The 26,648-nt window shown below is 42.6% G+C and overlaps 2 protein-coding genes across 8 annotated transcripts in view; both read left to right on the top strand.

Annotated features, from left to right (window-relative positions):
• Positions 1–16,183, top strand: part of GGNBP2 (gametogenetin binding protein 2) — a 32,070-nt gene extending 15,887 nt beyond the window's left edge. For 3 of the 7 annotated variants that reach the window (XM_073235285.1, XM_073235284.1, XM_073235286.1), the window contains exons 6-15: positions 698–823; positions 912–1,025; positions 5,793–6,002; positions 7,140–7,314; positions 10,017–10,211; positions 12,077–12,224; positions 13,388–13,513; positions 13,596–13,744; positions 14,244–14,495; positions 15,536–16,183. In XM_073235285.1, coding sequence (XP_073091386.1) covers positions 698–823; positions 912–1,025; positions 5,793–6,002; positions 7,140–7,314; positions 10,017–10,211; positions 12,077–12,224; positions 13,388–13,513; positions 13,596–13,744; positions 14,244–14,495; positions 15,536–15,739 — 1,699 coding nt within the window. In that variant the 3' untranslated portion in view covers positions 15,740–16,183. The remainder of the gene's footprint in view (positions 1–697; positions 824–911; positions 1,026–5,792; positions 6,003–7,139; positions 7,315–10,016; positions 10,212–12,076; positions 12,225–13,387; positions 13,514–13,595; positions 13,745–14,243; positions 14,496–15,535) is intronic. The other 4 variants (XM_073235287.1, XM_017639657.3, XM_017639655.3 and 1 more) reach the window with 4 other exon arrangements.
• A 1,668-nt stretch (positions 16,184–17,851) lies between these two features.
• Positions 17,852–26,225, top strand: DHRS11 (dehydrogenase/reductase 11). The gene is made up of 7 exons (XM_017639659.3): positions 17,852–18,484; positions 21,148–21,357; positions 23,637–23,731; positions 24,376–24,505; positions 25,103–25,195; positions 25,401–25,466; positions 25,583–26,225. Exons 1-7 carry the CDS (start codon positions 17,867–17,869, stop codon positions 25,622–25,624), a joined length of 1,254 nt encoding a protein of 417 aa, XP_017495148.2. The 5' UTR covers positions 17,852–17,866; the 3' UTR covers positions 25,625–26,225.
• The last annotated feature ends 423 nt before the right edge of the window (positions 26,226–26,648 follow it).

The raw sequence follows: 26,648 nt of genomic DNA, 5'->3' as shown, positions 1-26,648 counted from the left end.
GGGATATAGACACACATTTTTCTTGGAATCCACATCTGAAACAAAGCAAATGCATGACCAGCACCACATTGAAACCTGTGGGGGAGGGAGAGTCTAGGAAGTTTTTAGTAAGTTTTTAAACAATTATTTGTATAGCACTTATCACTGATTTAGGCTGTATAAAGTGTTCATTTTAGTATGTTACCTTTATTTTAGTAAGTGTAAAATTTTATTTAATTAATCTGTAACTTTCCCAGCTACTCACAAATGTGAGTGTAGGTAAGAGTTTTGTTACCAGGGGCTAGCTATAAAATCACAGTAAGTAGATCAAAACTTGTTAGAACTTTGAATTTGTGGAAGATTGACCTGTGTTTATAGGTGAAAATATTTTATATATTTTTTCAGCCCTTTTGAATTTAAAACGTTCCAAGTAGATTTATTCATAAAATGCTTAGTATATTAACCAGTTGCTATCTTGGTAAATGCAAATGTTGTTAAGTTATATCAAGTAAACTTAGTAGTTGACCAGAAGTAAAAATATGAACACATTTAAGTAATATTTTAATGTGGTTAAAGTGAATATGTAATTATGTACAGATTTGCAATATATATTGTACTAATAATGTTTTAAAGAGTTCATGATTTTAATTTAGACTGTAGAAATTATTCCTTGAGATTACTTCAGTGTCACTAAGTTTTGTACTATACTGTACTACAGTGAAGGCAGCAGTAACAGTGTCAGTTCAGAGAAGTTAAGTACAGATAAGAGAAGTAGTGAAGACCACAGGAAGGACAGCAAGTGTAGGATCATTTTCCATTATGGACCTTTCCAGGGAACAGCCAGGTAAAATCAAGCAATCCTTTACTCTGCTTTTTAAATGTTCTACCCTTGTATATTCTTCCTTTTCACTAATATTTGTTTCTTTCTGCAGAGGCTGTTGGATGGACGTATGGGAACTTATGTCCCAAGAATGCAGGGATGAAGTAGTTTTAATTGACTCTAGTTGTCTTTTAGAAACGCTAGAAACGTATCTGCGAAAACACCGGTAAGTCTATAAGTTATCACATTTTAGTTGAAAGGTGCCCTAGCTGCCTGTCATCTACTTGACCTGTCACTGACCTCCTCCATGTAATTATACTCCAGTCTTCCCATAAATACCTGGCACTAGGTGGAGCTTAATTTTTTGTAATTCTTACCTGTTGGTTCCATGCCAGCCATTTAAGAAGGACAATGACTAAATTGAATAAAGTGTACTTCCTCACTTTGGAAACTCTAGTACTCCTTGTTTTTATGATAGAAACATTTCATGGTGTCATTTTAAAAATTGAAGTTAAATGAGCAGCTTTCACTTAGTTTGAATTATTTCTTCTATAATTGTCAAGACCTAAAAATAGAATTGGAATTTGTGTCCTTCATGTACTATGAAAGTAACTTCAGATTTTTCTTTTTAGAATACTACTTTACAAAGGAAATTTCTAAGTGTCATTAACATTTGGAAATTCATAGGGAGGGAGAGTGCAGTAGGAAAGGAAACTGGTAAGGGAGCCCTCTAGAGATGGCATTCTTGGGGGCAGTTGTTTTAATATAAATTTGTCACATGTTTGGTTTGTAGTGTGTGTTCTTTGACCTTGGGACAGATGGGCCCAAGTAATTTGGGAACGTGTAGAAAATATACATGAATGATAAAAACTGGCATTATCAATATTGGTGTTTATATGGCAATGAGCTAATGATTTAACCTGTTTATTCAGTGTTTCTCTTTTTTTATTAGAAATTTCCTTGTTTATTTGCCTTTTTGGTTGATTATACCCAAGAGAGTAGAGAATGTGTCAGTTAATTTAAGAGATTTGGAGGGAGATTATATAGATAAAAAACGTATATGTATAGGCCCCTTACAGATTCCTTCCTTTTATAATATGAATTGATCCTTATATTCAATATTAATTGGTCCATCCAAAGGTAGTTTTTTTGGGTGATAAGACTAGTTATCAGAGCTTCTGTAGTGGAGTTCCCTATAATGGTTGTAGATATTTCCCATGGTGGTATTTTTATAAGAAAATGAAATCCATTTTATAAATATCTTAAGCACAGGGAGAGTTACGATTAAGAAAGTAATTAAGGGAGATTGCATCAAATCTGGGTTCTCTTGATTGTAACTTTGTACAAGTTACTTTCCGTGCCTCGATTTTTTTCTTTAAGATAGAAAAAGCTATAGTACTGATCATTGATGATGCATAGTGAGGCTTCCTTAGCATAGTGTCTGGCACATAAGCACATCAGTGAACATTAGCATGCCAGATTTGCAAGCCCTTGTTATTCCTGTGTATGTAGTTCTTGTTTAGTTACAGTTTGAATTTTTGACAGTCAGTTGAAAATGATTCCTAAACATCTAAATAATGTACTTTTTTTGGCACTTATACTTTATTGGTGGACTATCTGAGCACTTTATAATAAAGATTTGATGACACTAATTATAGCTAGTTAGGCATTATGATATTACTTTGTTAGAAATGAGGTGTCAGGAAACCTGTGAAACTTCTGCTTTAAAACAATGTGTTTTACGTTTATGTGCAACGTTATTTTTGAAAACAGGAAAAACCACTTTTATTCTTACAGCTTCTGTGAAATATTTTTAAATTGCTGTTTATGCTTAAGGGACTTGTGATTATGTACAATCAAACATACTAAGCTATTCTGAAAATTTAAAGCAGTAAAATGTGGGGGAAGTAGAATTTCAAGTTCTGTTACTGGTACTATATGACATTTAACCATCTGTTTACCTGAAAACGTAAACTTAACCTTTTATAACCTGAAAATGTGGAAGTATGTGTTGTTATTTCTGTGCCCGTGTCCATTTCTCCCCCTAAGGGGAAGCCTTTTTTTCTTGTGGTTAAAAAAGACCCACAATACATAAATTTACCCTCTTAAGAGTTTTTAAGTGAACATTTACAGTATTGTTAACTATATACACGTATGTTGTACAACAGATCTCTAGAATTTTTTCATCTTGTATGACTGAAACTGTACCCATTGCACAACTCCTTGCAACTGCTGTGCTGTTGTCTGTTTCTGTGAGTTCAGTTACCTTAGATAACTTACACAGCTGGAATCATGCATTATTTGTCTTTTTGTGATTGGCTTATTTCACTTAGCATAATGTCCTCAAGGTTCATTCATGTTGTAGCATATGACAGAATTTCCTTCTTTTTTAAGTAATACCCCATTGTCCTCATATACCACCATATCACCTCTCAGTGGGCATTTAGGTTGTTCCCACATCTTGGCTATTGGGATGATGCTGAGGTGAACATAGGAGTGCAGATCTCTCTCTCAGATCCTGTTTTCATTCTTTTGGATCTATACCACATGATTGCTGGATCATATGGTAATGCCGTACCTTTTGCCATACTGGTAGCCTCATTTTACAATCCCACCAATAATATGCAAGGATTTCAGTTTCTCCACATCCTTGCCAACACTCGTTATTTTCTATTTTTTTGATAGTGGTCATACTAAGGTGTGTGAGGTGAAATCACATGGTTTTGATTTGCATTTCTCTGATCACTAGTGATGTTGAGCATCTTTTCATGTGTTTGTTAGTTATTTGTATATCTGTTCTTTGGAGAAATGTCTCTTAATGTTCTTTGCCCATTTTTTAGTCAGGTTATGGTTTTGTTACTGAGTTGTAAGAGTTTATAGATTCTGGATATTAACCCCTTCTCCAGTATGTGGTTTGCAATATTTTCTTCATTCCATAGGTTGTCTTTCACTCTTGAGAGTTCCCTTTGCTACACAGAAGTTTTTAAGTTTGATGTAGTGTCATTGGTCTATTTTTGCTTTTGTCATATCCAAGAAATCATCACCTACTCCAGTGTCATGAAATTTTTCTCCCTGTGTTTTCTTTTAGGATTTTATAGTTACGGGTCTTAATGTTTAGGCCTTTAACCCATTTTGAATTAATTTTTGTTTGTATATTTGTTTGCTTTTGAAGCATTGGTGAAACATAATGATTGAAGTTCACTTATCATCATTGTCTCTGTTTACCAAGTAGGCTTACAGCCTCTTATCATATGTTCATTTCAAGAAACACAGTTATCTAATATTGGGCCAAAAAGATGTGTGTGTCAAACTGATGCATGGCAATATAAGGGTAAATACTATAGTAAGAACTGTGGTGTAGATCAGAAATACTAGGAACACAGGAAGGTTGAATTCTAGTTACAGGAATTGCAGAAGGCTTCTTCAAGGAAGGTATTGTTTATTTATGCAAATGGAGAAGGATGTGGAGGGGAGGCAGAAGAAAAAAAGACTTGGAAGTAGGGATACATCAACTATTTTCAAGTGCATTTTGTATATGGTTTGTTATGGGGGCAGGTTAGAGTAGGGAGAAGCATGTAGGGAGAAGTGAGTTGGGAAATAAGGCTGGAAATAGTAGGTTGAGTAACAGGAAAGGTTGCTGGAGGCCTTCTATATAAGGAGTTTGAACTCTATTCATGGAGAAGAGGTTTTTAAGCAAAGAGTGAGATAATCAGATTTGTCTGAAAAAATTGTTTTGGTGTGAGAGAGAGATCTGGGAAGAGTAGAAGCAAGGAAGCCAGTTAAGAAGCTTTTCATAAAATTAGCTAATTTGTTTGAAACAGGACAGAGGGAATGGAAAAGAAGGGACCCATAGAAGGTGTAAGAAAGAATTGATAGCAATTGGTTTTACCCCTAAAAGGAGAATCTAGGGAGAAGTAGGAATTAACCATTTCCATCATGGGTGACTGACGATATTCTTAACAGGAATGGAAGGGAATGTGTTGCCATTCATTTTGGACAGTGAGTTTAACATGTTGCCTTTTGGACATCTCTGATGTCCCTCATTTTTCAGTGTGTATTTGGCCCTCAGGCCAAAGGTGGAGACTTGAACAGAGTCAAGACGTGTTGGCAGAAGCCATGCGAATAGAGCTCACCTCGAGATATTTAAGAAATGAGCTCCCTTAAATCTAAGAGATAAAAATTTCCTCATTCCACCACAGCTGTTCTTCTGAGAGGGACAGTTAATATTTTGAGAATGCCTTTTTCATCAGACCAAGTTCTTCCTTGTTTGCTGAATTCAAAGATAAACCAGGCTCTATTCTTTTTTCTTCTGAAAGAAAATTTCTTCTTCCTCTGTATTCATATGCTCTTCTACATTTCAGCCACCTTATATGCACTTGAGTTTAAGCCTATTTCTATGTATATGTTGATCATTTTATGACTGTGTATTGAGAAACTTGCATTTTTGGGGGAAGAAAGAATTTGATATTTTGGAAATTACCAGCAAACCAAAAACACATGTCTGCTATCCCATTCTTCTTGCTTCCCCACACTCCCCAAATGCTTAGCTAGTCATGTATTAAAATGGTATAGTAAATATCTGAATCAAGGTTTACTGGTGAAGATACCAGCTATTTTCAGAGACTGAAAGGTATCCTGTGGGTCATTGGTTTGCAGCCTCCTTTGTTTTATTATTGACCTGTATGAAAAGCTATGTTAGTCCTTGGCAGCTAATATTTCTGAGCATGTATTTTATAAACTAACAGGTGTATGTCTGCCTTATTCTTTTGGACCAATGTGTTTCTCTGATTTAAAGCTCATTTGCAAATGGAGATCTAGCTATGCTCATGTAATCCCTAAATTTATATTTACCTTAATGTGTGTATGTTTTCCATGTGTATATGTAGGCTTTTTAAAATGCTTTATATGGGAGGGGAGTGTCATATAGTACACTATAATATGCCTCATGAATTACACAGCCAGTTCTTAATTTTAAGATTTTTCTTTTCAACAGGTTTTGCACTGATTGCAAAAATAAAGTCCTCCGAGCATACAATATCCTTATTGGTGAACTTGATTGCAGCAAAGAGAAGGGCTACTGTGCTGCACTCTATGAAGGTTTGCGGTGCTGTCCACATGAACGACACATACATGTTTGCTGTGAAACAGACTTCATTGCACATCTTTTGGGTCGTGCTGAGCCAGAGTTCGCAGGAGGGTATGAGTATGTAATTTGCTAGAATGGGCTATCTAGCGCTTTGCTTCATTTTATTCCTGAAAGTTTATTTCCATCACTTCTGATCAGTACATATATATATACATACACACACACACACACACACGTGTGTGTGTGTGTGTGTGTGTATGTATATATAAAAATTAAGGTATGCTTGTAAATATTTTGCTTTTTCAAAATATGCATTTCTTAATTGAGTAAAAATAGGGAGAAAGTGTTTTGTGGTGTTTGGTTCAGTCTTCTGCTCCTTGTTGCTTCAAGTATATAGGCTTTTCTGGCCTTCATTACTGTAGATTATCATTTTCATTTGAAAATGATAGAAGTGATTTTTTTCCCCTCCATCCATGCATTTCCATGTTTAAATTGTGTTCATAATGATAGTTTTTGCACAGGCGGTGAGGTTTTTTGCAAAAGGGGGTTAAGAAATACTTTGTTGAGTGTAATTCATGAACAGTATGTATTATTATTATTAAATCATATGGGGACCTAAAATTTTATCTACTGGCTTTGTTGTAAAAATAAAATAAGAAAAAATTGTGCATTACAATACATTGAACCTGTTTCCTTTAGTGTTTTGTGTACCAGCTCTCATTTGAGTGCCTACTTTTTGCTTGGCATTTAGAATATGAAGTTATTTTATCCCTGAAGTTCTGTGAACAATCCTACTAAAGATTGGCCTAGAGAACCTTTGAGCCTTTGCCTGTGATTGAATCTTTGGCATTGCCTCTCTGTATTCCCCCTCAAATAAAAGAGACAGAAATCAAATAGGCATGTGCATTACTTGGAAGGTAAAGGGAACTGTCATGTCCGCTCTGAACTGTATACATATGTATGACTTCTCTGTGTCCAGAAAAACATCTCTTTAAGGCCGGTTCCTGAATTACCTTATTTTTAGCAGTATTAGGACTCAGTTCTACCTGCTCGTGTATTTCTCTTTGGTTATATACATATGTGCATGGATGTTTATAAACATTGAGTTTCAATGTTTAATTGTCTTGCTATTAGATTATTAGGTGTGCAGATTGTGTTTAAAAGCTGAACTTGAAGATACGTTATCCATCTTTAACTGTTTCAGTTAAGTGTTCAGGAATTACGTGTGATTTTTTTTTTCCCCCGCCTTTATAGGCGAAGAGAAAGGCATGCTAAGACAATAGATATAGCTCAAGAAGAAGTTCTGACCTGCTTGGGAATTCATCTTTACGAAAGACTGCATCGAATCTGGCAAAAACTACGAGCAGAAGAGCAGACATGGCAGATGCTTTTCTATCTTGGCGTTGATGCTTTACGAAAGAGTTTTGAGGTAAGAACAATGGGCAGCTTCAGTGTCCAAGATGGCTTAGTCAAGTTATTTGGCTGAATCTTAATGTCCGCCACCACTCTGACCTTGCTTTAAAGGGGCTGTGATCCACTGATACAGCATTGTGGCTTTTGGGGAAGCTGGGGAAGGAATTCACTGGGAAGTGGAATTTAGAAGTTTTTGGATTTTTCTTTGTTTTTTGATCCTGTTACTTTGCCAGTCTCAGTTTTTAGACCTCCTCAGAGTAGAAAACTGAAGTTGACAATTATTTAACAAGATGCTACAATGAATCATAATTAATAAAAAATTAAAAGCAGCCCAAAAATAAGCAACAAAATTAGAAACCTTTAATGTATCCCATTTGCCTGCTGATGTCAGGTGATATGAAGTAAATGCTATCTGAATGCCAGAATGATTTTTTTCTTTGCTGTCTTTTTTTTTTTATTTGGTATCATTAATCTACAATTACACAAAGAACATTATGTTTACTAGGCTCCCCCCTTCATCAAGCCCCTCCCACATACCCCTTCACAGTCACTGTCCATCAGCGTAGTAAGATGCTGTAAAATCACGACTTGTCATCTCTGTGTTGTAGAGCCCGCCCCATACCCCCCCCACACACATTATGCATGCTAATTATAATGTCCCCTTTCTTTTTCCGGCCCTTATCCCTCCCTTCCCCCCATCCTCCCCAGTCCCTTTCCCTTTGGTAACTGTTAGTCCATTCTTAGGTTCTGTGATTGTGCTGCTGTTTTGTTCCTTCAGTTTTTCTTTGTTCTTATACTCCACATATGAGTGAAATCATCTGGTACTTGTCTTTCTCTGCCTGGCATATTTCACTGAACATGTACCCTCTAGCTCCATCCATGTTGTTGCAAATGGTAGGATTTGTTTTCTTCTTATGGCTGAATAATATTCCATTGTGTATATGTACCAAATCTTCTTTATCCATTCATCTACTGATGGACATTTAGGTTGCTTCCATTTCTTGGCTATTGTAAATAGTGCTGCGATAAACATAGGGGTGCATACGTCTTTTTCAAACTGGGCTGCTGCATTCTTAGGGTAAATTCCTAGAAGTGAAATTCCTGGGTCAAATGGTATTTCTATTTTAAGCATTTGAGGAACCTCCATACTGCTTTCCACAATGGTTGAACTAATTTACATTCCCACCAGCAGTGTAGGAGGGTTCCCCTTTCTCCACAACCTTGCCAACATTTGTTGTTGTTTGTCTTTTGGATGGTGGCGATCCTTACTGGTGTGAGGTGATATCTCATTATGGTTTTAATTTGCATTTCTCTGATGACAAGTGATGTGGAGCATCTTTTCATGTGTCTGTTGGTTGGCCATCTGAATTTCTTCTTTAGAGAACTGTCTATTCAGCTCCTCTGCCCATTTTTTAATTGGATTATTTGCATTTTGTTTGTTGAGGTGTGTGAGCTCTTTATATATTTTGGATGTCAACCCATTATCAGATCTGTCATTTATGAATATATTCTCCCATACTGTAGGATACCTTTTTATTCTATTGATGGTGTCCTTTGCTGTACAGAAGCTCTTCAGCTTGATATAGTCCTACTTGTTCATTTTTGCGTTTGTTTCCCTTGCCCGGGGAGATATGTTCATGAAGAAGTCACTCATGTTTATGTCTAAGAGATTTTTGCCTATGTTTTTTTCTAAAAGTTTTATGGTTTCATGACTTACATTCATGTCTTTGATCCATTTCGAATTTATTTTTGTGTATGGGGTTAGACAGTGATCCAGTTTCATTCTCTTACATGTAGCTGTCCAGTTTTGCCAGCACCATCTGTTGAAGAGACTGTCATTTCTCCATTGTATGTCCATGGCTCCTTTAATGTATATTAATTGACCATATATGTTTGGGTTAATGTTTGGAGTCTCTATTCTGTTCCACTGGTCTGTGGCTCTAAATTGTCTTAATTACTGTGGCTTTGTAGTAGAGCTTGAAGTTGGGGAGCGAGATCCCCCCCACTTTATTCTTCCTTCTCAGGATTGCTTTGGCTATTCATGGTGTAAGAATGATTTTTTATAAGTACACTAAAGTCTTTTTGAAATGCCAGTATTGGGCTTAGTGCGTATGATTTGGTAACAGTTTTTTTTAAAGTTGTACTCTGCAGAATGTTTTTGCGTAGTGAATATTTTGTTACATTCTAGGCCATGGTTGTAATCCTTTAATTTTGTGTCACCAGTCCCTTTTGAGAATGGGGTGAAAACTATATAAATCTTTTTTTCAGAACCCATCTGTGAACTCTAAGCAGTGTTCAGGGAAGTCTGAGGAGATACATACTAGTTCTTGCTGAACAAATTTCCTATTCCGTATTGTTTTATATGTTTATGACTTCAGAAACCTGTTAAATAGTCTTCTCATTGTGGAAAGAAAGGAGTGAATGTTTACTTAGCTGTGTTAAAATTATGAAGTTTAAAACTAGAATGTTGTTGGTTTGGGATAGGAGTGTGTATAAATCTACCTTTCCCACAAGGACTAGTTGTATATTCACTTCCTAAGTAGATTTTAAGACTGTCATCATTTAAGGTATTAACACTTAAGATTGTTTGTGGGACTACCTGGCAAAATTACAGTATGAAATATTAGTGTTGGTTGGTACATTTATAATTAACAAATGACAGTGTCCATGGAAATGAGTTATGACCAGTATTCATTCTCAGCTTTGTTTTTATAATAGATGACTGTGGAAAAAGTACAGGGTATCAGCCGATTGGAACAACTTTGTGAAGAATTTTCTGAGGAGGAACGAGTAAGAGAACTCAAGCAAGAAAAGAAACGCCAAAAACGGAAAAACAGACGAAAAAATAAATGTGTATGTGATATTCCTACTCCCTTACAAACAGCAGATGAAAAGGAAGTAAGCCAAGAGAAGGTAATAGTATTATTTCTTAATGTTGACTCATAGCATATATTATTGGCTTTTGCTAGATTTTGACATTTTTACGATGCTTTTCCAGAATGTGAGCTCCTGCAGCTTGTATATTGGATTTTTTCCTACTATAATCTGTGTAGGTCAAAAATTTTAATGCCAGATATTTGTTTTTATAAAGACAATGTTGGATAGTTATCTTTTGACTTGACTTAGTATGTTGTTAGATCAAAGTCCAAATGTGGAAAGTTAACCGTATGCATGACCTAGAGCAGTTCTCATCATTTTGGTCTCAGGACCTTTTGCATTCTTAAAAATTGAAGTGCCCAGTGAGCTTTTGTTTATGTGGATTATACTTACCAACATTTGCTGTATTAGAGACTGAAATGGAGAAATTTTAAATTATTTTTTCTTTTAAAAATAATGAGCACATTGTATGTTAACATGAATAACATTTTTTGAAAAATGATCTTTAAAGGTGAAAAGGGTGGCATTATTTTATATTTTTGAAAATCTGTGATGTTTAGTTTATAGGGAATCAGATGGATTCTCATATTTGCTTCTATATTCAGTCTGTTTGCATATGTTGCTTGGTTAAAGCATATGAAGAAAGGCTGGCCTCACATAGATAATAGAGTAGGAAAAGGGAGTAGTATTTAATCTAAACCTTTTCAGATAATTGTGGATATTCTTTGGCATTACAACTAGACAAGTGGTTTCTTAAAGATTAGTTGCAATGTGAACCTGACACGTTACCAATGACCCTTTCATCCTCTTAAATTAAAATCCATTGGTCTGAGATGTTCTTTGAATAGATCTTTTTACTAATTCATGATTTTGAAGCATCATGCTTTGGTCATTTGAAAGATACTGGTTCACTGAGTTAGGCAGACATTTCTTGTTGTAATATCAGATAATCACATTGAAACCACTATTGAGCTCATCAGAAAGGTCTTTAAGTATTGGGAAGCTTCAAGCTCATTGTGTTTGTGTATTCAAGTTTTCAAAATTTTGATTATAGTTTGAAAGTGTGAATTTATCACTGACATCACATACTGTCCATTGTCTTCCTTGAAGTGGTAGGCTGACATGATTCATTTTTGAGAAAGTGTCTGTTAAATATCCAAGCCTGAATAACTATAATTTATCTCTCATTCTTTCTTTCAAGTGAAATAGTTTATCTCTCATTCTTTCTTTCAAGTGAAATTGATGTACCAGGGGAAAAAAGCAGCTAGTTCAGCTTGCAACTCAGATGGTTGCACAAGTATTCTTCCTTGAGACATCCGTTGTACTTTGGTATGCAGGCAGAAGTGTTTTAAGCACACTTCCCATTTATCACATAGACTGTTAAAAAAAAGACTTAAACTCAAATTGATACTTAATAAAGTTAACATTTTTACTACTTCATCAAAGATGTCATAAGTGAAATTATCTGTTTATCTATTTCCTCCGAGTGCTTGGCAAGTGAAGACTGTAGTGACTGTTAAGTAGCTTTTGTTGCCACTGCCTTGATTTATGCTAAGCAACCAGCATCTTTTCCTACCATTGCTTTTGTATCAGCAGGGAATATGTCAGTAAATTGAAAAAGGCAAATTACATCTTAATATTATTATGAAAATAATTTTGATCTGGGGAACCCCTGGGGTCAGCAGTCCACACTTTGAGATTTTCCTGACTCCCCTGATGCCATTAACTCTTAACTTGCTTTTAGTTGGTTCATAGTCTTGAAGTGATTTAGTGATTTCAGGAGAATAGTTTTTCCAATTGTTAACCTCAGTAACTCCTATCTAGTTGTTAATATTAAGGAAATTAAAATTAGCCATTATGCAAGTAAAGCTTTTACTATCTCTTAATATTGATCCTTAAAGGAAACAGACTTCATAGAAAACAGCTGCAAAGCCTGTGGTGGCACGGAAGATGGCAGTAGTTGTGTAGAAGTAATTGTTACCAACGAGACTACATCATGTACCTGTCCTGGCAGTGGCAATCTTTTGGGGTCTCCTAAAATAAAGAAAGGTAAGTAAATACATTTATATTTGACTCTTGTTTATTCTTTCTTTTAAATGTAAGAGCTTTTAGAGGACTTATAACCGATAATTTAGGAATTGCTTTATAGCCCCAAGAATATCATATAATTTAGACTTAAAATTTAGTTTATATAATTTAGAACTTAATAGTTCCTTTTTTTTTTCCTTTGTGTAATTCATTTCTGGTTTTATACCATTGTGCTCTGAGAAGCTGCTTGATAAAATTTCAATCTTTCTGAATTTATTGAGGCTCTTCTTGAGGCCTAGTATGTGAACTATTCAGGAGAGTGTTCCATGTACACTTGAGAAAAATGTATATCCTGCTGCTTTTGGATGGAGTGTTCTGTAGATACCTGTTAAGTCCATTTGATTTAGTTGTATTGTTCAGTGCCTCTGTTCCCTTATTTATTTTCTGTCTGGTTTATCTGTCTATTGATGTGAGTAGTATGTGAAAGTCTCCTAAAATGTGAACATGTTACAGTCTATTTCCTTCTTTAATTCTGTTAGTATTTGTTTTGTATATTTAGGTGCCCCTATGTTGAATAGTTAATTTTTTTTTTTCCCCAGAAGCCAGGCAGGCTTTATTATCCTGTTTAAAGATGGAGAAATCAAAGCATGAGTTAAAAAGGGACTTACACAATATTCATAGGTCTTCAGGGAACAACCAAGAACTCCAACTTTGGTCTTTTGACTCCCTATTCAGTGATCTTTTTTTTTTTTTTTGAGAGGGCATCTCTTATATTTATTGATCATATGGTTGTTAACAACAATGAAATTCTGTATAGGGGGGTCTCAATGCGCAATCATTAATCAACCCCATGCCTAATTCTCAACAGTCTCCAATCTTCTGAAGCATAACGAACAAGTTTTTACATGGTGAACAAGTTCTTACATAGTGATTAAGTTCTTACATGGTGAACAGTACAAGGGCAGTCATCACAGAAACTTTCAGTTTTGATCACACATCATGAACTTGAACAGTTCCTTTTTTTTAGTAGTGTTTGATATGTTGTTATTTGACAAAAACAAAACTGTAAATCCCTAATCATATTTTTCATTGTTTCTTATTCTTTTTTTGTGGTCCCCAGTTGGTTCACTCTTTGTCTTCATGTATATTTATTGGTATGTTAATTATGACATATTTATTCTCAGGCTTATCTCCACATTGTAATGGCAGTGACTGTGGATATTCATCTAGCATGGAAGGGAGTGAAACAGGTTCTCGGGAAGGTTCAGATGTTGCCTGCACTGAAGGCATTTGTAATCATGACGAACATGGTAGGTTCAGATTCAGCTTCCCAGTCATTTCTACTTCATGGCTAATTTGAGCACATAAACAGGAGATTATTGATTTCTGCAGGTGATGACTCCTGTGTTCATCACTGTGAGGACAAAGATGATGACGGTGATAGTTGTGTTGAATGTTGGGCAAATGCTGAAGAGAATACCACCAAAGGAAAAAATAAAAAGAAGAAAAAGAAAAGCAAGATGTTGAAATGTGATGAACATGTAAGTGTTATAACTTGCAGTTCTTAACCTCTGCTGTTGAGGGGAGAACAGCCTGTGTGCCTTGGAGTGGGAGGTGTGCAGCTTGCAGCTAGCATGGGTACCTTCACGGTTCCGTTGGTTGCTCATCTAGCGATTCTTGTATGTGCGTGTCTGATACGGTTGTCCAACAGTCCATGTGAGTCATAAATCCAATTCATTCTTTTCTGAATACTTTTAAATGTATTTTCTGTGTAGTCTTGAGCAGTTTGCTTGATCTTATTTTTCTTATCTATAAGATCTCTGAGATAATAGTCCCTATCAGATTAGGTTCTGTGGAGATGAAATGAGATTTTATTGATGGGTTAGTGTAGTGTCTTGTATGTAGTAAATGCCAGCTGCTGCTGTTACTCAGTATTTCCTCTAAAAACTTAGCAAACTGTCAGGGCTTTTTTTTTTTTTTTTAAGTAATTGTTACTATTTCCTGCCTTTTTTATCTGGGAATCCTTTGCTGTGGTTTTAGATCCAAAAGCTTGGAAGCTGTATTACAGATCTAGGCAATCGAGAGACCTCAGGAAATACCGTGCACACAGTGTTTCACCGGGACAAGACCAAAGATGTGCATCCTGAAAGCTGTTACAGCAGCTCTGAAAAGGGTGGGCAGCCACTACCTTGGTTTGAGCATAGGAAAAACATACAACAGTTTGCAGAACCTACAGAAATGTCATTTGGTCCTGATTCTGGAAAAGGTGCCAAGAGCTTAGTTGAACTCCTTGTAAGTAAGCCATGACATCTTATTATGGATTACTGATTACTCAGTGGTTAGATGTGGGAGAGAACAAGTATTTGAGAGTATAAAGTTGGGAGGGGAGGGAGGCTTTTAAGAAATTAAGGGCATTACTTCATTATTTTTTGGTAACTTCATTTATCCTCTTCCACTCTTGGTTTATGCAGCTGCTTCTTGGAGCACATTTCCTAGCCCTTCTTTGCCTCAAAGGTAGAAGAGACTAGTTGGGAGAGGGGTATACAGTTAGTTTTATATCCAGGGCTCTGTCTCCTTGAAGAGGGTAATTGTAAGCAAACTGCCTTTCTGGGTGGCAATTTATGGTAGCCACCCGTACAGACCAGGGAAGAATATAGAATCTGACCTAGGGCCCACTTTCTAGGTTACTTCTTTAGGAGCATGTAGGATAAATTGGAAAATCTTTTATAATTGACTCCAGTTCTCCATATTTCAGGTGAATTATACCTGATTCCAGCCAACCCAGTGCATAGTTTGTGTGGGGCTTGGAGGAGGGGGAAAGGGAAGAGAAGAGGGTGCTATAGTAATTTGGATCCTAATGGAACCAAATCCTTGAGAATACTAATTTTTCTTTTTTATATGGTTGTAAAGTTTGATGGTGATACTTTATAAGTTTAGAAAAGGTTGTATTTTACTTAGTTTGTAGAGATAAAAGTTACAACACAAGACCAGCTACTGTTAAGTCTGGTTATTTAAAATTAACTAGTTGTAACCATCTCTAATTAGCCATTTTTTTTAAGGCAAAGGTATGTTGGTAGCTGGGCACACAGGCTTCTAGGACAAATTATAGATCCAGAATTTCAAACCAAGTTGAGTTGGGTTTTATTATCTCCTATACTTTCTAAGACAGAATGACTTTTTGCTTATTCTCTAAACATTCCAATTCAAGGCTTTATGGGACTGATTTGAAACTAAAAAGCTAAACTTGCTTTCATTTTTAGGTGTGCTCCATCAGTGTAGCATTTTGCATTCTTAATTTAAGTCACAGTATTAACTATTGCTTTAATTTGCAGGATGAGTCTGAATGTACTTCAGATGAGGAAATCTTTATCTCACAAGATGAAATACAGTCATTTATGGCTAATAACCAGTCTTTCTACAGCAATAGAGAACAATACCGACAGCATCTGAAGGAGAAATTTAATAAATACTGCCGCTTAAATGATCACAAGAGGCCCATTTGTAGTGGCTGGTTGACAACGGCTGGAGCAAATTAAATAAAGTAGCCCTGTCTTTCAATGAAACACTCAAGATGACTACTGCGCCTTCTCTTTCAAAAAAAAAAACCCTCTTAATTTAGTGACGGATGGCAAAATTTTATCTTAAATCAGTGTGATTCTTTCTTGTTTTGGGAGACGGTGGAGGTAATCTCATTAGTTTGTTCTTTCTTCAGGCTTGTGTCTTTAGTTGCGTGGCTGCGTAGGCCTGCCATATGATTTAAGCCATCTCTTTTCATTAAATGTTTCTCTTCCTGTGAGACTTACTAAAGCAACTTAGTGGCAAAAAGTAATGTTGTACTTATACTTCTGTACAGAAATGACAGTGAGCTGAATATATGGTTTTACAAAGTAGACATCCACTTGCAAAATGTTTGGATGTAATGTTAAAGCGCAATGTGCAAAATTTAAAATAAAGAATATTTATTAATACGCATAGTAAAATTTGGTGTACATGTTTCTACTTAATGTGTGGCAGTATTTTGTATTTGCCACTTGTGGACTTGGTACTTGCCAGTGTTGATGTTAGAGAGGATGAAGAGCAAATGAGAGGAGATACAGAATGTTGAAGACAAAATTCATCCCATGATCAGAGTTGACAACTGAGAAAAGCAGTTTCCAGTTATTTGTTTTGAAAGAATAAATTTGCGATACCTTTAAATATTGGCTAGCATGTTGCTTTCTCATGAGACTTTTGTGATTATTAAAACCTCCCTGATATGTAACACAAAGCACCTTAAATTCAGAGGTTCATATTGAACTAGAATAAAAACAAAACTTGGCAGAATTTCAACCAAGGGTTGCCTGATAAGTAATTATAACCTAGCGTGTAACGGATCAGGAGGCTGCTCTGAGAGCTAACCACATTGTGGTCTGTATAATAAGTGCATGTTGCCTATCTGGTTTCCAACCATAAAGTCACTATGGCATTACAGTTTACTGCTTTCACAAGCTGTCTGAGTACTGAAGGAGGAGAGATTCCCCCAGGAGAAGCATTTGGCTGTCTCTTAAAAGGTTGAGTCAATAGTTCAATAAACACAATGTACTTAGAGCTTTGTGTCTGCATGTTGGTAATACTTGGTGGCCAGCAGACAAGTAGTGGAACAGCTAATGCCTCTGTGCAGTGGGGATGGAGTGAATTTTATGGGCTTTCTACCACATAACAGCAGCAGCTTAGATTTAGTTTTTGTATTTGATGGCATTTCTCTGATACACCCTCTTGAGTTGTCTTGTATAGGGATGGGGGCAGAGGTAAAATGACATGCTTCCTGTCTGACTCTTGTCTGCTTTCACCCTGGAATCCATAAAAAATTACTAAGGGCGCCCAACAGCCCTTGGCTCTGAGCCCAGTTACCTCTCCACCACCTGTTGCAGTTTTCTCTTGTGATCCCTAAAAGCAATGCTGGTCTTGTTTTAATCTTCACTCTCGGGGCCAAACACAAGTGCTTGTTGAAAGGATAAACTGGTCACATTCAGTGTGAGTTCTGTTGTTTGCTGTGGAGGGATTCCAGTAGTTAGGCAGAGGTGTTTTTCCTTTGGAAGGATGGTTATATTAAGAATGTAGAAGTGAGACAGTTTCCAGCGCTGTGACAGAATGTCCTGAGTGGTCAGAGAACAAAGTTAGCTCTACTCTGAATAAAACCAGCAACTCAAGAGAAGACAAAAGGGAGAATGGAGTGAGGGCAGTTAAGGAGCACATCTCCTGGCCTAAGACAGGACTGCTTGAGGTCCAAACCAGGTTCTGCCCCTTTCTCAGTGTAATCATCTATAAAATGAAGACATTAATAGGTACAAAAGATAGTTAACGTATATTTTAAGTTCTTACAAGTACCTACTTCACAGTAAGTGCTTGATAAATGTTTGATACTGCATTCATCTTTTGTATATGTACATCGTGAGACATTTGCTCCAGTGGGAGCACAAGGCTTAAGACAAATGGAGACAGGTCTTTAGGGAAACAATCCCTCAAAAGGAGGGTACTTGGGGGTGTTTTCCATTTTAAATAGTCTTCCTTAATAAGGCCGAGGGATCAAGTAGGGTTGAGTGTGCCTCCCAAGTTACCTATTACGACGTTGATGGCTGAGACAGTCTTTTCTGGACTGAATCCTTCCCGTCAGTCGCCAGCTGATGGAGGAGGGCTTAGTCACCTTAAGTGCCCTTATTTCTCTTCCTGACCTTACGCGTCAGGAACAAGGGAGGGAGAAGAAGCCAGAGTACGTGTGCCTTCGGGCCTGGCGCAGGCCCCCTCTAAACCTCCGTTTCCCTGCCGCGAAGGGGAAAGCCCCCCGGGAGGAGAGACCACGAGCTCCCAGGACCCTCCCGCACCCGTTTCGCCGGCAGCAGTGCCCTCCCCGGCGGAGGCGGGGCGGGCTCGCCGGGCGCGGGGCGGGGCCGGAAGGCGCGGGGCGGTGCTCGGCGGTGCTCGGCTGGATTTGGCCGGTAGCCAGGGAGCGGAGGGTGGAGCCCCAGCCGGAGCCTCGCCAGAATGAAGGAGGGTGCCGGCGCGACTCGGACGCGGGTGGGGCGGCGGTGAGCAGAGAGCGACCCAGCCCGTGCGACCCGGGGAGGAGCTCCGCGAGCCGGCGAGCAGCTCGGGCCCCGGCCAGGGCAGGCATGGAGCGGTGGCGTGACCGGCTGGCATTGGTGACGGGAGCCTCGGGGGGCATCGGCGCGGCCGTGGCCCGAGCCTTGGTCCAGCAGGGACTGAAGGTGGTGGGTTGCGCCCGCACCGTGGGCAACATCGAGGTGAGGCCCAGTTGCGGGTCGGGTCGCTTTGCGAGGCGGCGTTTCCGCCCGGGGAGGCGGGTGGGGGAGGGGCAGTGATCGCAGCTCTCTTGCTCGCCGCGGCAGGGCTCAGGGCCAGGAGGATGGATGCCTAGTAGGGGGAAGCCCGTGGATCCCTTAGGGCAGGTCTCTGCTTTTCGCATGAAGTCCCATCTCTTCAGAAGCCTTTTCTACTGACAGCCCCTACTCCAGGGTACCAAATCTCTTGACTCCCTGGCATCTTTCTCCCTCTCCCCTACCTGCCTGCCCAGGCAGGCTAGAAAAGAGAAAGCCGGAGAGATCGGGGGCTAGCTAGGCAGCCGGGGAGAAGGAAAGAAAGCTTTCTGGCCTCAGTGGCTAACTAATCCCGTGGATTACTTCCTCTGGTCCCCTTATCTAGCTCACAAAGCTAAGCAAAGTGGCTGGCCAGCCAGATGAGCGGGAACTCGAGGTTTGGGTCGGAATCATTTTTCACCAGGGCTGAGGCTGGGGTTGCGATGGGAGTGGAGCTTTTCTGAAGAGGCTCAGCCCCCTTCCCCCACACCAAATCTGAGGGTTAACCCCTACCCAGTGGGCAAAGGAGATGAATGGGATATTCATAGGTAGACCTCTCTCCAATTTCACTGCCCTAGGTGAGACTGAATAGGTGAAATAGGGCATTGCACATGTGAGCACCTGAGGGGACAAAGCAATGTGGAACTGAAACTCCTGGTTTTTCTCCTAAGGTGGGTTTGGGAGCCCCAGAGTTGTGAGCAACAAGAGCTCAGATCAGAGAAAAGTAGTATGAAGCAGGGAGGAAAAAGATGAGAAATTTTTCATTATAGGTCATCTTTGTGCCCCAGGCAAAAACTGTCAGGTTTTAGGGTCAGTGCTTAGCTGTTATCTCAACCATTGCTCAGAGTCCCCAGGCAGAGAGAGGGTAAGGAGGTCTTGGGGGTGGGGTAGAGGGCAAAGGTGGCTGGGAAGGACGGCTGTCCCCTCCATTGCCACTACCCAGGGTGCACTTTATAGCTGCCTGCATAGTCCCAAGGTCACCTGACAATACCTTTGCCCCACTCTCTGCCCCTCCCTTTCTCCTATTCTGCGGTCAGGGCCCAGCCCAGGCCGAGGAGCCTAAAGGATCAGGCCAGGGATTAGACCACTGGATTACTAGTACAAAGCCACACCTGCCTTCTCTTCTTGCTCCCCCACCCCAAACTAGCCAGGATAGAAGTGGGGGGCTCCTGAGTCCCAAGAAGATCCCCAGGCTGATTCCTCAGCCCCAGATGATTCCTTTAATGAGGGAAGAATGCCTCTCCTGTGAGGGGACTGACATGGTTTTGCGTCATTTGTTAGGACAGATGAATACAGGTGGAGCAATGAGAAGGCAGTGACAGGGAGAAATATGTTCTTAGTCCTTCCATTCTGGGTTTTCGTGTGGGGGGTTGAGTCTAGTGGTAGAAGGGAGAAGATGCCATGCCAAGGGAGGGGAGAATTCCAGGCTTCCTTGCCCACAGTCTGTTTTTACTGATTGGTAGGAAAACAGAGTTTGAGTTTTGGGCTCCTCCACAGAGAAGCCCTAGTTCCTGAGGCAGTCCTGAACAGGTGAAATTGGGTGCAGGGGAGTTTTAAGTCCCTTTTGAACTCTCAGAAAGTTAAAGCAGAAAATAATTTCCTTCACTTAATCCTGCCCTTTATTTCCAGCTTGGTCTGGGGGTAGGAAGTGTTTCCAGGCCAGGGCATCTGGCCTTCCTCTAGGGCACCCTGCACGCCCCAGCCCTCTCCCTCCCGCACATGTACATAGTCACCTTCAGGAGGCTCAGGGGCCCAGTCGCTGCCCTCCAGGGCTTCACAGTGTGTTTTCTTCCTGCTTCTGAATATCAGCTTCCCAACTCTCAGAGGCTCTGCTTTCTCGGGTCTCTCTTCTCACAGAGCCCCTCAGTGTGTTGAAAGCCCTAGCGATGCCCCAGGGGCGCTCGATGTCACCTGCCACCTGACTTGCCTCAGTCTCTAGACAAACTTTGGGTGAGTGGTAGTGCAAAGAGGGCTAGAGACAAAGAATCTATATTGACCTCTGACCCTTCCTATAGGTAGGGCAAGGGGAGATCGGCAGTTGGGCTCAGTGGAAAAGTATGTGTGAGAGCTCTGAGCCGACTGGCTGCAGTCTGTGGAAGGGGGGTGATAGTTTAGATATAAGCCATTGGGAGGGATTGGAGGCAATAGGAGAGAAGAGACCCAAGGCCCTGGCATAAGCAGCTCAGTGACTCTTGGCAGCAGTGGAAGAAACACAGGGTAGGTAGGGTGAGAGGTGTGTCTTAGCTGAGAGCAGAGGTGGTGCTGTTGATGGGGAGGCAGACAAGGAATATCACTCCATCGCCAGCATCCTTAACCCCCTTTTCTGGCCCCCTCAGAGCCCCACCCCTCTTCCCTTCTAAGAACTGGATGCCCAGGTTTGTCCAGGAGGCTTCTCTGTTGGTGATCGCAGTGTTCACCTCCCTTTGGACTCTGACCAAACAGGACAAGTTTTGGGGATGGGGAGCCGAAAGGTGGCCCCCCAAGGAGAGAGCCCTGAGTGGTGAAGTGAAGGGAGGTTGTCTGGGGGCGGTGGGGGTGTGTGGGGGGGAGTGAGCAGCTCACCGCAGTTAGACCCCTGTTGGGTTTCATAGGAGCTGGCTGCCGAATGTAGGAGTGCAGGCTACCCCGGGACTTTGATCCCCTACAGATGTGACCTGTCAAGTGAGGAGGACATTCTGTCCATGTTCTCGGCTGTCCGCTCTCAGCACAGTGGTGTGGACATCTGCATCAACAACGCTGGCTTGGCCCGGCCTGACACACTGCTCTCTGGCAGCACCAGCAGTTGGAGGGACATGTTCAACGTAAGGGCTGCGGGCTGAGCCGGGGATTGGAGGAGAGCGGGGAGCCAGCGTTGGCAAACCAGAGGGCTGCTCAGGATGGGACATCTAGCAAGAGGGTGCTTTGGGCCCCTCCCTGGGGCACCTTGACTCTCCCCTTGCTTCTTTCCCTCCCAGATGGACAGTGAGTGGGGGAATGGATGTATTTTTTCCATATTTCTTTCCTTTGAGCCCCTGAGGGCAGTTCTTAAAATCTGACCTGGTTTCTCACTGTTGGAAAAAAAAATTGGTGGAGGAGAGAACTGCTGTTTAGCAAATGTTCACAGGTGCCAGCACTGTGCCAAGTTCTTGGGAACATGGTCTAATGGGAGGAGAAGAAACCAGGAGATGGGAGATGGTGGTGTCCTCACCCAGGCCTGCCATTAACAATGTGCTTTGGGTAGGTAGTTACCCTCTTTGAGCCTCAGTCTCATCACATTTCAATGGGATGAATACACCTGTACTGTCAGTATCTGGGGTTACAAACTCCAGTGTCCCCTGGGGCCAGGTCAGTGCATAAAGAGGTGGGTCAGGTGGGGCCTGCAGTAAGTGGGAGAGCATGTGGCCATGTCCGGAGGAGGCTACTGCAGTCCAGCATCACTGCTACAGGGCACTGTGGGCCCCAGTGTGGCGCCACCAGTGGTGTCTTTGAGAGGAGGGGAGAGCCTGGATTTTTATGTGACATCCCACCCCTCCCATTCACCAAAACCTTGGCTCTACGAGGACAAGGATTTTTGCCCTCAGCTCTCCTATTACAGCCTCAGCCTGTAAACATGCAATAGATATTTTTTGAATGAGTGAAACCTTCCAAAACTTGTTGAAAATGAATTTAAAACCATGTATGAACCAAAAATCACCTTCAGTGACATGGGTTTTCAACTCCCAGTCTGTCTTATAGGGCAATCCTGGGGTATGAAAGTATTCTAAGAAATTGAAAGCAGTGTGTGAATGCTATATGTCTTTTCCCCACAATGGATTTAGCACCTAACGGGTGCTTGGGCCTGGAAATGAACAGTGCACATTGAAGCAAACAATGAGCAGTGAAACTGCCCCTGCCCTCAGAGAGTCTTCTGGGAGGTCTGAGCTGTGCTCTTCACCTGCAGTAAATGGGTCTCTAAACCTGGGCCTCACCTTGCCCATCTGTAAAATGAGGGGCTTGCATTCAATCCCCGTGGCTCCTGTCAGCTTGAACACCATGCAGGCTCTCCACTCCCATGCTGGACATCACAGACCTGAGAGACTCTCCCGGCCCCCGGGCATCTGGTGCTCCCCCTGCATCTGTGCGTAGAAGCTGAGTTCTCTGCCCACAAACCCTCATTGCTAAGAAGACCAGAAACACAGCTGAAAGCCTCCTGTGTCCTCCTGTGAATGCTGAGGCAGGCTTCCAGTGGTGTTGTCCTGGGGCCTGGCTCTGATGCCTGATAGAGGGAAACATCTAGTCTCCTGGCTGCCCCCCCTTTTCTGAGAGGAGAGAGGAGGACCTGCTGAAAGTTTTATCTGCCCTCATGGCTGAGGCTAAGGGGTGGGGCAGGGCAGGAGCTTTAGAGCAGAGGCACCTCGTTAGGCCTCTGTTCCGTAAGGGTGGGGGTTTGGGGTCACCTCTGACAGCATGTAGGAGTGGGCAGGGGCCAAGAAAGGCTGGAAGCCCCCATGTGCTCGGGATAGTCCCCTGCTATGCTGTGACAAGTTGCCCACCCTCAAGAGTCTCTGTGCCCGGCCTTGTAGGGGGAACAGAGGTTAAAGGAAGACTGGGAGGGGATGGGAAAGGAGCCGAGTAAGGTGGGGAGAGGCTAGGGTCTGTGCTTGAGGAGAGAGAGTTGTAAGTCCATTTTTGGAAGGATTTTCGGCTGTTTAGGAGAGAGCAGAGCCAGGGACACTGTCCCAGAGAAGAGTATAGGATGTTGGGGGAAGAAAAAGAGACGGTTCCCTAAGGTTCTACCTTTTGTGCAGGAGATAGCCAAGACAGGAGGGTTCCTGGGTCACGGGTGGGTTTGGGAGGAGGGGGTTTCCATTCCTGTTTTCAGGAACTTGGAGGGTCTTCCAGGTAGAGAAGCTACCTCTGTTGTTAGTTGGGGCTGGTGGCTCTAGGGGGAGGAGCACTTTAAGGCAAAGTGCCCTAGAACTGTCATTAGTCTCCCGTGGGACCTGGACACTGTTTGGAAATGCCACCACCCTGCCTGGGAGGGTGTGTGGTGTGGCCCCATCACTGGCTCAGATAGGCCCAAGCGAGAAACACCCCCCACCCCACCCTCCTTGGCCTGCAGGTAAACGTGCTGGCCCTCAGCATCTGCACACGGGAAGCCTACCAGTCCATGAAGGAGCGGAAGGTGGACGATGGGCACATCATTAACATCAACAGGTGAGGCAGGTGTCCACTCACCCGCCAGGCTGGGTGATCTGCTCAGCTCACTTGAGCTCTTTGGACCTCAGTGTCCTTGGTGGTAAAGTAGGGGTTTATTACCCAGTTAACAAGCAATGGCTCAATTATGGTAAGGGAAAGAAGGGTGTATGTATGTAAAGCGTACCACCTAGTTGGCTGGAATGGGTAGCTCGGCCCCTTCTCTTTACAGCTGAAGCTTGGGGGCCCTCCTGGGACTGAGGTTCTCCATTCCTCAGGCACTTGAATGAACCCCACCTCATGGTACAAAGAAAGGCTGCACAACATTGGGAAGCCCCCAGTCTGAGTGGGGAGACATGGCCTCTGCCCTTAGAGGTCTCCTAATAGAACCATATCAGTGAAGACAGATGAAACAAATTTCTGACAGCCTGTGTGACCAGGAGAGTGGCTTGTGTTCAGCATAGGGTCTTCCAGGAAGGAAGGGTAGGGCTTCCAGGAGCTGCCTGAAGAACAAGCTGTATTAGTGGGCCACGAGGATGGCCTCTAGAGTCCCCTAAAGAAGGCTATCCTGTGGCATCCCCGGGGTGGGGTTCACAGCAGGGGGCACTGCTGCTCCCTCAGGAGGGTCTTCACTCTCTTCTTTCCCCTTCCCTCCCTCCACCCAGCATGTCTGGTCACCGAGTGTCACCCCAGTCCGTGACCCATTTCTATAGTGCTACCAAGTATGCCGTCACTGCACTGACAGAGGGACTGAGGCAAGAGCTCCGGGAGGCCCAGAGCCACATCCGCGCCACGGTGAGCCTGTGGCCTGGCCCTGGTGGGGACCGGGAGGCCCAGGCCTTCCCTACACCCCGCACACTGCCCAGGGGTCCCACATTTGCAGTGTGCCATTTATTCCTCCTGGGCGCACACTGAGTACAGAACTTCTGGGCTCTGCTGCTGTTTGTATGGCCATACTCAACGTTTGAGCTTCCTCAGTTCATGGACTTTGAGGTGGGAGGGGGTTTATGAGGGAAAGCAGGGGCATGTGGGAAACTGGCTAGAAACAGGACTCAGGGCTCTCCTTTGAAGGCTGCATGACCTTGAGCAGCTCACTCAACCTCTCCAAGTCTCAGTGCTCTGTGTGTAGTGGAGATGATGATACCTACCTGGTTATGAAATTTTAAGGAACACCACTTGGTAAAACATTCCCTGTAGGTGGCAGGTGTCACTGATAATCACCAGTGGCAGCTTTGGAGGGAGGAGGTGGCTGCTGGACATAGGGCAGCCATCACTGTGAAGCTGGGGCCCTGTGGCCTCCATCCTTTTCTCCAACTTCGCCAACACCTGGCCTCTGATTGGGGCCCAGGTGGGGTGCAGCTCAGACCCTGAGCAGGCCCTCTCTTGGCCCAGTGCATCTCTCCAGGAGTGGTAGAAACACAATTTGCCTTCAAGCTCCATGACAAGGACCCTGAGAAGGCAGCTGCCATCTATGAACACATGAAGGTGGGGCCTCCCTCTGGGCTGGTGAGCCACACAGTCCCTAAGTGAAGGCAGAGGGAACCCTGGCTTTTGGATCCCCCCTTTTAGCCTCATGGTCACCCCTCCTGGAGGGCTGGGTGGCTTTGTGGATGCTGCAGAGGACCCAGACATGGGAGGGAACTTGGGTCCGTTCTGTCCTCACCTCACCCTTTCCGCCTGGTGTCCTCAGTGTCTCAAGCCTGAGGATGTGGCCGAAGCCGTCATCTATGTCCTCAGCACCCCTCCACATGTTCACGTGAGTCTGGCCTTGACTGTCTACTCCTGGAGGTGCCTTACCATGCTCCGAGGTTGGGAAGGCCTCACTGGTTGGGGAGAGCATCCTGGCAACCTCACGCCTTATTTTTTCTGCAGATCGGAGACATCCAGATGAGGCCCACAGAGCAGATGACCTAGTTTCCTATGGGGAGTTCCTCCTTCCTTCCCCACCGCTCACTGCTTGGCTCCTGCCTTTGGATTTTAGGTGTTGGACACCTGGATGCTATTTTGTCTCCCTATCTCAAGTGGGCTAGAAAATCTGTTTTGAGTTTTCGTACCTTGTCAAATTGTTTACACCACAAATATGAAAAGTGGGGAGAGGAGGTGGTATACCTGATCGTTACCTGTTAACTCATGCTCATTTCCCTGTTTGGGCTCCCTGGGCCTTTATTTGCTTTCCTCAGGTGCTTCTGTTTGACCTGGGGAAGGAACTGTGGCCCAAAGGGGTCTTCCCCCATCTTCTTGCACCCCACCCCCTTGTCCCCCATGAATGGGGTAGCAGAGAGAAGCCCTCCCGTTTTATCTGAATGATGTCCAGTGCCCCAGGCTTCCTGCTCTCCCTGCCCCATTGCCCGCATCTCCCCTTCTCTTCCCTTGTCCCAGTTCTCCATCCCAGTCTTGACTCTTGGCCCATGGTGGGGTCATCACTCCACTCTGACTAGAGCAGCAGAACACCAAGGCAGGGCCTGCCTCCCAAATGCATTCCACTGTGATAATAAGAGAAATCACAATAGCTTAACCTTGGCTTCAGGAGTGTCTTTAAATATTCTTCCTCCCACTCTATGATTGGGGTGCTCGCATCTCAGGATCTCTCCCGGGTAAGTGGAAAGGTGGGTGAATTTGGGGCATCACTACTGGAATGTGGATTACCTTAGGTAGCAGGTGTGGGCTTGGGTTGGGTCTTGAAAAATGGGTGGTCATTTGCCAGCTAGAAAAAAAGACAGTAGGGCGTGTATGACTGGGAGGGGGAAAGCGCATGCAGTGCCATGGGAACAGGACAGAACTTAGTGCAGGAGTGAGATGGAGCTGAGAGGGTAACTCCTTTTCAGTGCCTGGATCACTGGGGGTCTGCTTGCTCAGCCCATAGCCTGCTCATTACCTGTGGGCTGAGGGCATGAGCAAGTGAAGGACAGGTATGGAGCTGTCCCTTAGAGAAGCAGCC

The sequence above is a fragment of the Manis javanica genome, chromosome 4 (genome assembly GCF_040802235.1).
Source record: "Manis javanica isolate MJ-LG chromosome 4, MJ_LKY, whole genome shotgun sequence".
NCBI classification, from domain to species: Eukaryota; Metazoa; Chordata; class Mammalia; order Pholidota; family Manidae; genus Manis; species Manis javanica.
Note: the sequence above shows the minus strand (reverse complement) of the source record. Positions and strands in the feature narration are given on the sequence as shown.